The following is a 14,873-nucleotide window of genomic DNA, read 5'->3' as shown; positions in this document are numbered from 1 at the left end:
CACTCAACACAAACATGCATGTTAGGTTATATGGTGAATCTAAAATTGCCCGTAGGTGTGAATGCGAATGGTTTGTCTGTCTGTGTATGCCTCTCTGTGGCCCTGCAATACACTGGCGTACCCTGCCTCTTGCCCGATAACAGCCCCCCACCCCCTGACCCACATAGGATAAGCGGTGTCAGATGATGGATGGATGAATATTTTAACACATTTTGCCTCACATGCTACAAACTGGCTTTTCCTTGTACTGCAGCCGGTCACCTGCATGTGCCTGAGATCTCTGCTGGAGGTACGGTGATTCACATCACTATAGACAAAATTTCTATTGAACACAGGTTGTGGAATGAAGAAATATGTTACCCAGTGGAGCTGTGTGTCTGGCTGATGTGTTAGTTTATGGACAGTAATTGAGGTCTATGTCACTTATGAACAAGCTAATCCAGGCTGCAGGATAATGGCTAATTAATATGAGTATAAATGATCAAATGTTTTTTGGCACCGTTTGGATTGTGGACAATATGATTAATTTATAAAATGATCAGAAGTATCCTAGTTAAAGTTGTGACAATTTCAGTTTCTTTAAGTTTGATGTTTTCCCAATTAGCTTTGTCTTGAGCCTCATGCTAATAAACATCTTATTACTTTTCTACTGCTTTACTTTTTTAGTAGCTGCTCTAGATGATGGGACTTCTTATTCTGAGAGGCTGGTACAAAAACGTTAGACTTTATTTATCACGCCTCTCAAAGAAATCAATCCTAACAAATGGCTTCATTTTATTTCTCCAATTTTTAAGCTTTAAAGTAACATGTTTTTATCAATTTTATTAATATTGTCATAGGAGAACCGTAGAAGTAGTCTGTTGTATTTTGAGTTTACAGCAGATTATAAGTGAATAAAAACGAAAAAAACGTCAAGCTTTAAAGAAATTCATAAACATTTTTTTTTGGTCTAGGGTGTATTATTGCAACTGCAAGACCCCATAACAAAGATGTTGTATTTATTAGACCCGAAAGCATCAATTAAAAGTCCTTACTGAGATAAAGTGTTCGAAACTTCAAAACAGCATTTTAGTCCAACTTTGTAAGAACTGTTTTATATCTTTTCAAACTTGCAGCACAATTCCTCTGAGTCAGTCTGCAAATCTTGTTAGATTAGCACTGCTGCACAGTTATTTATGTTTCAGACAGCAGAAAGTTTTCTGCTATCAGTTGTTTGTCCTGCTACGTTTGTCTTCTTCCTAAAGATGGGCAAAGGCCTACATAAACCTGTTACTTTAAGTCCATAGATGATATCTAGACAGAAGATGCATATTGTATAGGATGTTAATCAGGATACATTATCAGTAGGTGGAGTTGCATCGCCTCTACTAGCTATTACAAGCGGACTTTTTCCTTACAAGCCAAAGGCCAGTTCAGCTTCTCCTATATTACAAACAATCTGTCCAGATAAAAGGCAAATTCACCTCTAACAATAAAACCATAATAACAAGGTGAAGCTGTCCACCTATGTCCACATATTTTATTTTCCATTGTTTCTTCCAAGTATCCAGTGAGCTACTGTCTACTGTCATTATACAATCTGTCTTAAAGATGTGGTTTGTTTAATCCGTTGCTCGATGAAAACCATAGTTAAAGATCACTTTTACCTGACAAAACCTCAAACAGGGAAGGAAACAACAATCAATTATTTTTGTTAAGCATCTTCCATTATTCAAACTTAGTACAAATTTGTCTGAATTGCACATGTACATTTTAATGCACATGAAATTTGAGTATAAATGGCACCGAAAGGCTTCAGGTAGGCACGTAATTTACTTGCTTTCGGACAGAATTCATGCTTTTTCCAACCTTGCAAAATATCAGAATAAAGTACATTTAATAAAGACAACACTAAAAAAAACATCACTAACTCGTGATTTGTTTGTTCTAAACTGTGTGGACAAGTTATGCGTTTGGTACATGAAGTGTCCTAAAATACCACTGAAAGGTACTGAGTGGGTGAAATAAGAGCTTTTTGGAAGGACAGGCAGGTTTACACAAGTTTGAAAGCACAAAATTCCAAACACTTAGTGAAGGTTAAAACTAAATGACTGGTTTTATTGAACACAGTGTTCTGTCTGGTGCTTTGTAATGTAATGTTGTGAATCCAAGATGGTGACTGCTGTGTTGAGGGTCATGTAGACTTGGAGACAGTGACATTAAATTTCTCATGCATATGAATGATTACGAGGCATTTTACCAAATATTATTATACTACTTTACAATGTGTTACACAGCCTGTTGCCAGTTAGCAGTGTGCAATGTTAGTTTATGTATATTAAAGCTGATGGTTGTATGCAGGACTTTGTCTGCTGACACAGATGACAATGAGAGACCAAAAGACACCTGGGGGCCTGGCGGCAGGTAAGACACCTGTCATTCACCTGGTTTCTAATAGCAACCAGACCTCCGCCCGCCGCCACATCCTCCGTCAAACTTTTCATGTGTTTTTAATTTTTTCAGTTTTGTTTCCGATGCTGTTTTAGTAAGGCTGCACAAATTGACAAATTCATGCAATTTAAACGTTCAGAGCTGAACTGAATCTGAATTTACTTCTATCAACGTTAATGAAATGTGTAGGCTAAAATCGTTAGATTTGAAAAATAAAAAAGACACAACACTGCCTACATCAGCTGAAGGTAAGTGGGCTGATATTAATAGTAGAAACAGTGCAGCCCTACTGTGTTCAAACAGCAGTCATGTAAAGCTAAATAGAGGGCATTTTATTTTGTCTTTGATCTCATTGTCATCTCCCTGTCAGCATGATGCCATTAAGAACAAATACTATGAACTGGTCTAATCAAAGAAAGTGTTATGTACAGAGTATCTCTGTTGTTTTTATTTCTGTTACCTGTAACCAGAAAATTAGTTTCATCTTCACTGAATGATAGCAAGTTAACAAAATGCCTAGCACGACAGCAGAAACTGAAGGATGTAACGTTTCAGAAGGTAAGGTTGATGAGTGGGTTTCTCCCTGCTTGTATGTCTGTACATTATATGTCAGAGCAATTACGTGTGTGCTGTTTTTCTTTCTACCACTAAAATTCAACTCTTGCTACGGCCACAAGCATAAACCAGTGCAGGGATGTGAACTGCTGCCACTCAGGGAGGTCTGTGTGTGTGCAGTTTTGTAAAGTAATGGCTTGAACATGTAGGGTAGGCTTAGTGGCTCCCCAGGCTTGGATGTCGACCAGCATACACGAACATCCACATACTGTTAATGAGGTCAGAGTCTAACCGTATTTCAGATGCATCACTCCTCCCTGCTAATAGTTCCACAGGGTTTGGGTGTAAGTGATTATATCTAACTGGATTATAGGACCTGATTATCCAAAAAAGTAGTCAGCGGCAAACAGACAAATTAGGAGGTGGTGGTTATATTTCGGCATGAATCCGTTCAGACCCTGGCAGTAAGTCTCCTAAAATCCTCATTCACGCAGACTCAGTAATGAGTTACTCTTTTGACCCAGTGAGTACAATTCACAGGATGGCAGCAGATCCTCTGCTCAAAGGAGATCGGCAATCGCCAGCTGAATCCCTGAAGTTCATGGTCCCACTCCCACCGTGATTGTGTTTATGCAATGTGTAGATTTGGTACAATAAATCCACCCTCCTCTAAGTTTGTACCTTTTTAATCTCAAAGGTAAATCTCAAGGCAGGTTTGCATTATTGCAAAAAAACAACTGCACTTTCCTCCAAAATACTGTTCCAAAATAGGAAGCGCTGCACAAAATGACACCATTTTAGCTAGAATGCTCATTTTGCCAACAGTGGATGCATAGCATTAAATTTCAAATTCCAAATGTGAACTTCAAACATAAACTTGTTTTGAAGTTTAACTGCATTTCGGAGACTCGACACGTTTTTTTTTTTTTCTTTTTTTACAATCCGAGTATCCACATCTGCATACTGATATTTTCCCAATTAAATAGAGTGTTTGTCTGGTTTTGATACCGGGGTAATTCATCGTTCTACAGAAATTCAGAAACACAGGTCGGCTCATTTAGATTTTCATCCATGATTGGCTGTGACCATAAAGGTCAGGGCGGCTAAGGTCAGACTTCAACAGATAAGGGTTTTTGGCATGGTCTGGTCCTCGCAGAGCCAGCACCTCACGCCACATCCACAACAATGGAGAGGAGAGCACAAATGTCTTTCTGCCATAATGTCAACAGGTCTTAAAGCTTGAGGTGTCTTTCAAGACAGCTGACAGGACAAATTGAGCTCGTTTACATTTACTTTTTTGAGAATTCAGAATTCAGTTGAGGTTTGACTTTCAGCTGTGTTCAGGTTACTCTTGTGATACCAGGACATATAGACTCACATGCTTCATTTCCCTGAGCACCTGTGCGTTGTACTCTGTACTCAGTGAGACATAGTAGTACACATAATGCAAATCTGAACCTAGTGAATAAAGTTGATGTTGTTTTGAAAATGGTTTTTACATTTTCTTCACGTAAGTCCTGTTCTCGTTCAAGTCAGCTGAAATATTATGGCTTTAAGCTTCTTCTGTGTCTGTGAGGCTAACTCAGACTCCAAACATCCAATAGACAGAGAAATGCAAGCATCCCAATAGAGTAATGTCTCTGAGAACCTGACGGATTTAATCTAATAGGTTCTGGCCTTTTGACTCTACCTCCCAAGAAATATATGGGAATCCTTAAGGGCTACATGCTGGGCTTTATTCATCAGTCACTGATACACTGTGGCTTATTGCTGTTTTGTTGTCGGCAAGTACTGCATCATATACCGTGCTGGTTTAAGCGTGTTTGTTGGAAATGGCTGCTTTTGGTTTTTATATTGGAGGCTTAGTGGAAAGTGAGACATTCATAAAAGTCTGAGAATAATGTGAGAAAACCAAACTACTGAGCTTAAAGCTGCATGAGCTGCAGACTGTAACTCTTACTGGGCCGAGCGTGATGATTTTACGCGTCACTGAGTCAGTCAGCATTAACACCCAGCTGTGTCAGAGCACGATAAGTGAGAAAACTTTCATTTTTTCACTTGGTGACAGCTCATATATATTGTAAATTAAAACATCTGCAAATTTGCTTTGGATTTTAATTTCCTAAAATGTGTGTGAGTGTGAGTTCTACTTGTCATTTTGTAAACATTAGGTTTTACTGTATTTTGTTTTAACCGTGTTAAACGTTTAATACAAATTTGCAAAAGTATCTTCGTGAAACCAAGATTCATTCATTAACACAGTGCTCCTCCATTTTCCTTTTTGTTTTTCAGGACACGTCCCAAGGTCCAGTTCAATGGCTATGTTGGCCATGAGAGCTCCAACGGTCAGGCATCATTTGAAAATCCAATGTATGACACCAACATGAAGCCCACTGAGGCTAAGGCAGTTCGATTTGATACCACACTCAATACAGTCTGCACGGTGGTATAGTCCAGCAGACCTGCCACTGCAAATTCAGTGGTTCAGCCCAGTCTCCATGCTGCAGTCCGCGGCGTGGTTTGACCAAACAACAACTAACATGCTTATGATCTGGACTTGTCACCGTGAGCAGTCTGTGTTGTAGCACACTGGTCCTGTACACAGTAATGCAGCTCCACTCTGCCAGCTGCCTGACCAATGGTATCATCCAGCTCTCCCTTTAGTCTGAAGGGGCAAAATACAAACCACGAGGGAGTAGATACTGTAATAACATCCTCAAATAAAGTGAAGCCTGTTGTTGAGAAGATCAGTGCTGGGACCAGAATATTTCTTAAATGTCCTCCAAGAAAGTCATACTTACTAAACAGTCCAGTGTCAGTTCTGTAAAGCTTGACCCAGCCTACTTAAAAAAAGGGCTTTGCATGGGCAGAAATCCCCCTGGGAATATGGGTTTACCACCAACTTGACCCCCCACCTCCATGCCAAATTTGCACAGTGGTAAAGGCATGCTGTACTAGCTCCCCTGCTGCAGGTCAGACATGGGTTTGACCAGTGCGAGGTTTTACCCTCAGGGGAAGCACATAGACTATTCCACATCTCAGTCCCGTCCGGACATTGAATAGTAATTGGACAGTTCCCGTATGACAACACGATAAACCATTGGTGCTGGACCAAAAACCTTCCACTGGACTTCCATCACGCTGGACTTTACAGGACTGGACTCAACCAAATGCAGCCAAGTTCAACCAGGCCAATTCTTTCATGCAGTCCTGCTACGTTAGTACTAGGAGCGGTGAACTGCTATACAACCCAGGGTCAAATAATAATTGCAGATACATTTAATAAGTTTGTTTTAGCCTACTTGGAGAACTAAATGGGATCGGTTAAATAGAGCAGGACAATCCCAGTGTTAGATGAGCTGAGTTGCCAATGGATTTCCAAATAGGTCCTGTGATTGTCTAACCTTCAGCCTTTTAAGACAAAGTCTGCCTACAGTATGCAGGGACTAATTAGGCTAAAACGTACCAAATGAAGAATTTGCAAATGCTATTTTGCCAGGTTTAGTACTAGAAACTGTGAACGCTCTCTAACTGAGTGCTAGACTCTAGGCATACTATACACTTAAAATTAGTTCTACACACAGTGTTCCACCAGGCAGACTGTGCTGAACCAGAAAACCACACTGGTGTACACAATGGACTGGTTTCCAGAGGCCTGTCTAATACAATCAAAGAGTCCGAAAACAGATTTTTGTTCTTTGACTAGCCAGGATTCTGTGCTTGTTCTCTGAACAAGTGGAAGCCTGGAGGCAATAAACTGTCAAGATCGTCGACTGCTGCAATCAGCTGTGGCCAAATCCAGGAAATGATTTGTCTTCTCGTGACTGTGGTCGGGATTATCGGTCAGGTGATGACTGTTTTTTTTCCTAGAGTATGCTCTCCAGCCACACTATCAGGAACAGATAAGCAGGTTGACTGACAGAAATTAGAGATACAGACACGTGGATAGACAGACAGCTCTGTCAGTTGTGCTGGAAACGAGAGACGAGGACAGGTTACTGTGGAAACAGAGGCAAATGTCTCTAATTGTCTCTTCTGGCATTTTTCTTCAGTGAAGATATTGATGAACAGACTCTTATGTTCAAAAACCCAGTGGCCCCATATGGGACTTCCCAATCCACTGCAACTGGGGACCCCTGAATAGAAACTTTATATAAACCCTTAAGCCGCACAAATTTTGCACTAGTGTGTTTTTCTGACTGGGTTATGAAAAAAGGAATAATTTTTGGGTCTGAAATGGGTTTGAAAAATGAGTCACTCAAAAAACTGAATTTTATTCAAAAACTTCTATCTTTAAAAAGTTGACAAAATGACAAAATACAGGGTTACAGAGAATTTGTATATACACATTTATATTTCACACTCCCTGTTAGCGGATGTGTGTGACCACATGCTACGGTATACCCTTGTTTATTTAGTTGCCATGGTAACACGCTAGCCAACCCGGAAGTTGGGATCAGTTTACCTGTGGACCTAGTGTCACATGTTCTGGCACCGTATCCTGCCATTGCTTTTGAGCAGTGGTTGTTTCTGAAAGCTCATACTGAATAATCTTCCTGCTAAAGTACAACGATCCTGTGAATTAGAGATATGTAGGAGAATCTTTTTGCTCCCCTCTTTTGTATAAATGGTGTCTGATCTCCAAACACAATCACAAAATACTGTTAATGGTACTATCGGTTATAGTTTTACAGTATATACATACGGTATATAAAGTGTAGTTCTCCCGCTGTGTACTGTATAGTAGAGCTGGGTGAAAAAAATACTAAATCTCAGTGTTGCTTGGTTTTGTTCTTTTTTTTTTTTACTTTATAGAAGATTCATTGTTTTTGATCAATGATTGATGATGATTCAATTCACATTAATTACAACTATGTGCTCTTTACCAGGAAATGGGGTCGTTATGTGCAAGACCAACAAGACAAAATACCACTAGCAACACCATTATTCTTTTACATAATGTAAATATTATATCAGAAATACAGTAGCTGTGCAACAGTGAACAAATTGCATATTGGGCTCTAAACATTTCCAAAGATGAGTGACCTACACTTTATACTGTCTGTGAAAACGCTCAGTTCCTAAGAGGCTGCTAACACTATGCCTTCACTATGGCTTCTACTGACACGGTGTTACTTTCTTAAAGTGAAGCCCACACACAAAGGTCAGAGAGAGAGAGAGACGATGTTACTATAACACTGAGGTAACGTGACCTTTCTCTGGTACTATTTCATTGTCTTTAGCTGCTGCGGCCGTCAGGGACCCGAGCGTATTGACTGGCAAAGCTCACAGTCAAAGAAATGGTGAGCGCTTAGAGAACGTCATAAGTCCAGAGATCTGCTGGCACTGGCACGTGAGTGACATCAGGAGAAGCACTAATATTGATTTGGTGATTCAAGCATTTCCCACATTTTCCAAAACCAAAATTTAGATGACGTAGCTTCCTTTCGTACACTGCCCAGCCTTGCTGCACAGTTTGATAGGCTTTACACAAAGATTAAATTGTGTCTCATGGACTCCCCTTCCTGTAGACAGTATAAGTTTTCAGAAACAACTTGACTGTTTCTCTAGTTCACTTTAAAAAGCTGTGTTGGAAATGGCTTTTTTTTTTCTTTTGGTAACTTTTATTTATCAGGAAATTTCACTGAAGGCAGGAATGGCCTGACCTCAGTTTCACACATTCACGCTTTAAAAGAGCAAGAGAAGGAGGAGATGGGGGTAATTTTGCATCTATCATGCATCGTCTTCGAACACACTTTACATATCTGAAGCCCCTGGTCATATTTCAACACACCTTTTTAAAGAGCACACAGCACCGAGTGATCCGTTTGTGAATGGGTCACTTAAGGCAGGAAACAAACAGAGCATTAAGACAACATGCACAATAATTGTTGTCGAAAGTGGATCTCCCCCCCCGAGCCCCTCCATTGTTTGAGAAATACCTCGTGTGCAGAGAATAAGTTACATCCTGCTTATCAATGCTGGAACCTCACTGCAACAAATACACAAGCTTTGCGAGTGTGACCTCCCATTCATCCTATTTAAAAAATATCATACCAACACCCACAAGTCTGCCAGATCTTAGGAAACTCACTAGTCTGAAAGCACTTGCCAAGCTTGTTATTTCTCGCAGTGTTCTCTCAAAAGTATTTTTATTTTTCAAAAGATGCTGCACTTGGTTTAGATCACAGATGTAACTGCTTTGAGTGTTTGTCTTGTAGTGTCTTCACTCCATGCACAGCATTCTGGCATTAAGTTTTAACCTCAAGCATTTGCTGAAACCTGCATGATTTTTAGTATCCAGATTACTTTTCCTTTAAGTTGGTCCTGTTTTCAGTCATTGAAACTCAGTCTGTCATATACGTACCAACAAAACATTACAACCCATATCCATTTAGAAGTGCGGTATCTGTATGAGAGGTAGATTATAAAAACATACGACTAATAAAATGCTCCATGAAATACGTCACATTGCAGTGTTTTATTCAGGCCAATAATTAAATTGGAGAAAGGATTTTCTCCATAACTCAAATACTGAAAAAAATTGGCATGAGAAGGTTCATCCACCTATTTTAGGGAAATAAGTGCAAATACATTAAAAACCAAATTGCAATTTCTATTTACATTTCCAGCACATTTAATTGAAAATGAATCCATTGCAGAGCTGAATGTTGCAAATGAAATGGCGGTTGTGTGCGGAAGCATAACTACAGCATATCGGTAGTATTATGACATCCATTGTCAGTCTGTCATTCACACACACTACTTCAGATTTGGGCTCAGACAGCCACAAGCCCATTCAGCAGAAAGTAAAGAAATGCATACTGTATGTGTGTAATAGCTGAAATACTGGCAGAGTGTGACAGCGGAGAAGACACGCTTTCAAAATCTCTTCATTGCAATAAACAAGACATCTGTAAATAACAGTGGAGCGTCTGCTCACAAGATCAGGATCCTCCTCTCTTTTTACTGCTGGAATGCACCCAGTGCCTCCGTTTTAATTGGTTTAATTAATTCAGTGGAGATCTCCTATGGAGTCAAGAGTGCATAATAGGACTTGAAAATTAGAGGCAGCGAGGTTTCTGCAGGCGTAATAAAAGGTCTAATTTTTAACAATTAATGACACAGATCCGATGTCCTGGTGTGCACATGCAAAATAATTTGAACTCAACGTTTTCACTTTTTATTCTAGTACACAAAGATCAGAGTGGCACTACACAAGCTAGACTTCAGATCTTGCGTGCCCAACTGAACTACGAGGCCAAATCTTGTAAAGGTCATGGCACACAGGTCATAATAGGATCTCAAGTTCTAAAATTACTGCAGTATTGCTGAAGGCTCACAGGAAGCTGTCTGAGATCCATTTTATGACTGCCAGACTAAAAAAAGATTCAATTTTAAGAACGAGCTTCAGTGTTTCCCATGGTAACCAGCTGCGTAGTGGCAGATGTCTTCCGCCGTTTTGATGCCTGCTGTCAGTAATTGTTTTCATCATAGACGTATTAGGTAGTACTCCCTTTTGCATTTCATGTCCGTGATTCCATTTGCATTCCTATGGAAGGAGCGTTATATGCCGAGTCATGATGTTGGTGCAGAGAAATAGTGAGAATATACCACTTAAATCAAATGAAATATCACTATCATTCACCGTAGTCTTCAACACAATCATAAAAATGGATCCCTATTGTGTCCATTTAAACTTGGAATGAGGCCGATTCCGACCTAACAGTTGGAGATAATCCATTTTCTTGGCTATTTAATTAAAGTTAAATAAACGTTGCTGATTGAAACGGGAAGAGAGGCACTTCTCTGAGGTCCACCTGTGTTTCTTCTCGTCTACATGTCTGAGTAAACAGCAGAAAAAAAGAGGACTGTACTTTAGGTTCACTGTAGTGGACGTGATCCTAGCATTTTCATTCAAACTGAATGTATGCCACAACTAATTTTCAATCTTAATAGAATCGCATTCTTATAACAAAAGACCTTTACTGGCATATAGTAGATATTCTGTTTAAAAAGAAAGAGACAGTGGGGAGGCTGCACATGCTGCTAGTCTGTTACTTCGTGATACAGTCACATCTGGCCTTCGAAAATACTGTATATAGCAGTACAAGTACGCTCTCCTGCTTATCCGTTTTAAAATGTGATGGGTGCTATTCAGCTAAACACATCCCTTCTCTAAGATGCCTGCAGACTTTACCTAATGTTCTCCTCACTCAAGATATTTTACAATTTGTGTAGACGTTTCCACATTTATCCTTCATTTTGTGTTGTCAGCAGTCCTCACTGTTAAAAGGAGTGATAGCTGCCTACTAAATTTTAAAATACACGGTTGACTGTGTGTTTTCCACTCAGACTTTCCACAGTTTAGAAAGAAGGTCCACATCTTGTCGCTTACTTTCTGTAAAGTAGTATTGTCAGCAGTCCTCATTAAAACAAAGGGGCCCAGGTTACTGCAAGCTAAAAATATATACGGTACATGTCACAAATTGCCTTTTCACAGTGTTGCAAGGCAGAAATGAGCTTTTTTTCCCCGGCAAGAATTAAATACAGAATAGATTCACTGCAGACATATATATTTAAATCACATTATTATAGTGCTAGTCCTCCCAGGGCGGACTGCAGCGTGGAGTTGCTGAACTTTTCCGACAGTGTGGGAAACAAAGGTTTAGTCCTGCTCGCACTGGAACAGGAAGTTAGTTATGGGGTTAGTATGGGACTTGAATGAAGTTATATTTTTACTTGATCTAATCTTTGTTTTCAGTAGTGGAAAGCAACTAAGTACATTTACTCAATTACTGTACTACAGATTTGAGTTGTCTCTACTTTACATGAATATTTAAATTTTCTGATATTTCATACAATACTTTTACTTTTAGAGGCGAATACTCTGTGATCCTACTCCACTACGTTAATTGGAGAATAATGTAGTTCTTAGTTACTTTTCAGATTCAGTACATTAATACCAAATGCAGAAGACTATTGACCTCCACTGTAAAAGTCACAAGATGCCCAGGACAATGCAACTTAAATTATAATTATTAGATTCAAGATGTGATCATCAAAACAGCACAGAAGGTTGTTGAATTCAGCTACATCGGTACCAGTTGCAGCACTAGCGATGAACACATTAGCGCATCAATAATTTTATTTCATTCATATCATATTGATAGATGTGAAATCAGCCATTCTGCATAAAGAGTACTAATGTTGTACTTCCAAGTATTGGAATGCTTTTTTTTTTCCTTTTCTCCACTCTGTTACTGATAAATTTACTTAAGTCAATGATCTCACTTTTTCTTGTACCACTGTTTATTTTATTGCCAGATGGAAATCAGAGTACAGTGGGCGAGTGGAGCTATTTTAGGACAATCCTTGTCCTCTTTCCATGCACATACACAGTTACACCACATAAATCTGGACTGGTTGTGGTTTTAGTGTAATTAAATTAAAATATTCAGAAGTGCAGTTGTTTTGCCATTGACAGGACCACCTCCTTCTCCATAGTCTGAATGCAACTAACTTCTCATGCCAGGCATTCAGCATTAGAGCTGTGAAGAAAATCCTCGACCTGGTGTGTCTGAATTGAACGGGAGTTATTTTCAGCGAAGCTTCGCTCATCAGTGCAAAAGGTGGATTGTCATTTCAGAAAATGGCAGCTTGTAGATTTGGACACCACACGTACAGTGTTAGTGCTGTGTTCACACATTACAGTGACAGGATGTGTTCTCAGCAACACATATTGACATGCAGTAACTGGCTGTTCGTTGCTTTTTACGTGTGTACTAAAAATTAGGTTTATTTTGTCCCAAATGGCACAGATATGCGCAGACGTTTCCATCATCATTAACGTTATTGTTTTAAGCATCATAATCACCACCATTGTCACCAATGTCACCTCTCAACATCATCATGTGCTGCTGAACTTGAAGTAGGTGCAAAAGAAAAAAAAAATTTTGTACAGAAATCTATTTTTAATGGAGAATTTGTAAAAAAAAAAAAAGATAAAGATGCTGTACTTTTTATGATTAATGATGTAGGTACAACAAACCCTTGTTCATTAAAGTCAATGTTTTTACTGTTACACAATGTAAAAATCTATGGTTCCAACTGAGTATCAAATATCAACCTGTCATAATCTCTTTTGTCCATTATGGCTGCTTTTACACAGGAACAGAAAACCTTAAGGGATCTGAAGTTAATCTTCTTCACGTTGGAAAGACGTCTGTGTCTGTGCTTTTCATCTGAAATACTTCAGTCTTGTAAAATGATATGTTAATTCCAACTTCTTCACAGCTTGAGGCCTGTCAACATTAATTGCAAAATATGGTGTTTAAAGTTATGATACATGGAACAATTGTGGGTGGCATTGAATTCATCTGTTGCACTATTACAGTTACCTGAGCATTGGTGATTTCTCACATTAAAAAAATCTTTTTACATTTTTGTTTATTTACATTTTTGAAATCACCAGACCATCACACAAGATGTTTAGTGTCATATTGTCAGGAACAGTGTTCATGGATGGAAAGAAAAGACAATGTTCTTGTGTAACAGCAGCCCTGTGTGGCTGATCCTAATGTCTATATCTGGGAGAGGGACAACTTCCACAGGCACGAAAGATTTTTGGATGACTTGATCCCTTTACGGCCCAAAATATCGCCTGATAACTGTCTAGACAAGGAGGAATGCGGTTCTCCTTGCTTAGACATTGTGGGATTGCACTGGTGAATTTAGGTTCCAGGAGCAGCATTAGCAGATGGGCAACACTTTTGGAGGTTGCTATTGTGAATGGTGGAACAGAAATGGTACTCTGAGATTAATTAACTGGTTTAAATAAGGACAGAAAAAGTATATTTTTCTATCCTCCAATGAGATCCTAAGACAGAAACAATACGGAACGCTATAAGGGGTTCAACAACAGATACTGTATGTGAATGCAGCCTCACAACCTGCTGTTAAAGAGACTCAGTTTATCAGCTATTTTGAAGACATTATTTGAGAATAAAGTTTTTGATACAATATTTCCACTTTTGTGCCATTGTTTGTGTAAGCTGGTGTGCTGAATCCACTGCCAAAGCCTCTCTGTGTGGACTTTGCATGTTTTCTCGGGTTTTCACCAGTTGCTCTGCACAGCACAATACTGGTTGGGTGAGTTTAAGCTGTTGTTGGTCTACAACAAATGCACATTGTAGGATATCATCTTTAAAGAACTTTTGAGTCCGGTACATGCTGGCCATTTCAGACAGGAGCACCTGCTCATGACTCTAATAAGTATAATCCACAATTAAGTGAATGGTAAATACTGTAATTTGTTTGTTTGCCATTAGCATTATGTAGAGTATTTAAAAATATCCCCACTGTGCCATATACAGTAGTTACTGATGGCAAACAATGTAAAGGTCAAAGACCACATATTATCGCATTGCAAGCAGCTGTTTACATCCCTATATGTACAATATGCTCAGATTTTTACATATTTTTAATAGAATATTGGGGAAAAAGTTAATTGTTCATCTGTGTTGGACTGTTTATATGGTTACATTTCAAATAGCAAAAGCAACTTACTGTATATAACTGAGAAATCAGTGTAAATATTTGTAATACAAAAGTAAAGGTTCCATCAGTCATAAGTCATATGAATGTATAGGAAAATACAGCTACACCAAAAGGCAACCATTTAAGGGAAAATCAGGATTAGATGTCAAGTGCTAAACAAGACATTAAAAGGGAAGTGAGAATTAAGATGGATGGTGCAAGAAATAAAACATCAGGACAAGTAATAAAATCTAATAATTAAAAGTACTGGATGGAACAAAGTAAGACAGAACAGAGCAGCTGGAGCAGTAAAATATGTGCTGGCATTAATAAAGACTCTGACCAGTGAA

General features: G+C 39.0%; 1 protein-coding gene across 2 annotated transcripts in view; it reads left to right on the top strand.

The window, feature by feature from the left end:
* csmd1a (CUB and Sushi multiple domains 1a) overlaps positions 1-14,231 on the top strand; it is a 378,013-nt gene extending 363,782 nt beyond the window's left edge. Inside the window, exons 74-75 of one of the 2 annotated variants that reach the window (XM_067487721.1) lie at positions 2,341-2,403; positions 5,278-14,231. In XM_067487721.1, coding sequence (XP_067343822.1) covers positions 2,341-2,403; positions 5,278-5,437 — 223 coding nt within the window. In that variant the 3' untranslated portion in view covers positions 5,438-14,231. The remainder of the gene's footprint in view (positions 1-2,340; positions 2,404-5,277) is intronic. The other variant, XM_067487730.1, reaches the window with a different exon arrangement.
* The last annotated feature ends 642 nt before the right edge of the window (positions 14,232-14,873 follow it).

The sequence above is a fragment of the Channa argus genome, chromosome 2 (assembly GCF_033026475.1).
Source record: "Channa argus isolate prfri chromosome 2, Channa argus male v1.0, whole genome shotgun sequence".
Lineage (NCBI taxonomy): Eukaryota > Metazoa > Chordata > Actinopteri > Anabantiformes > Channidae > Channa > Channa argus.
Note: the sequence above shows the minus strand (reverse complement) of the source record. Positions and strands in the feature narration are given on the sequence as shown.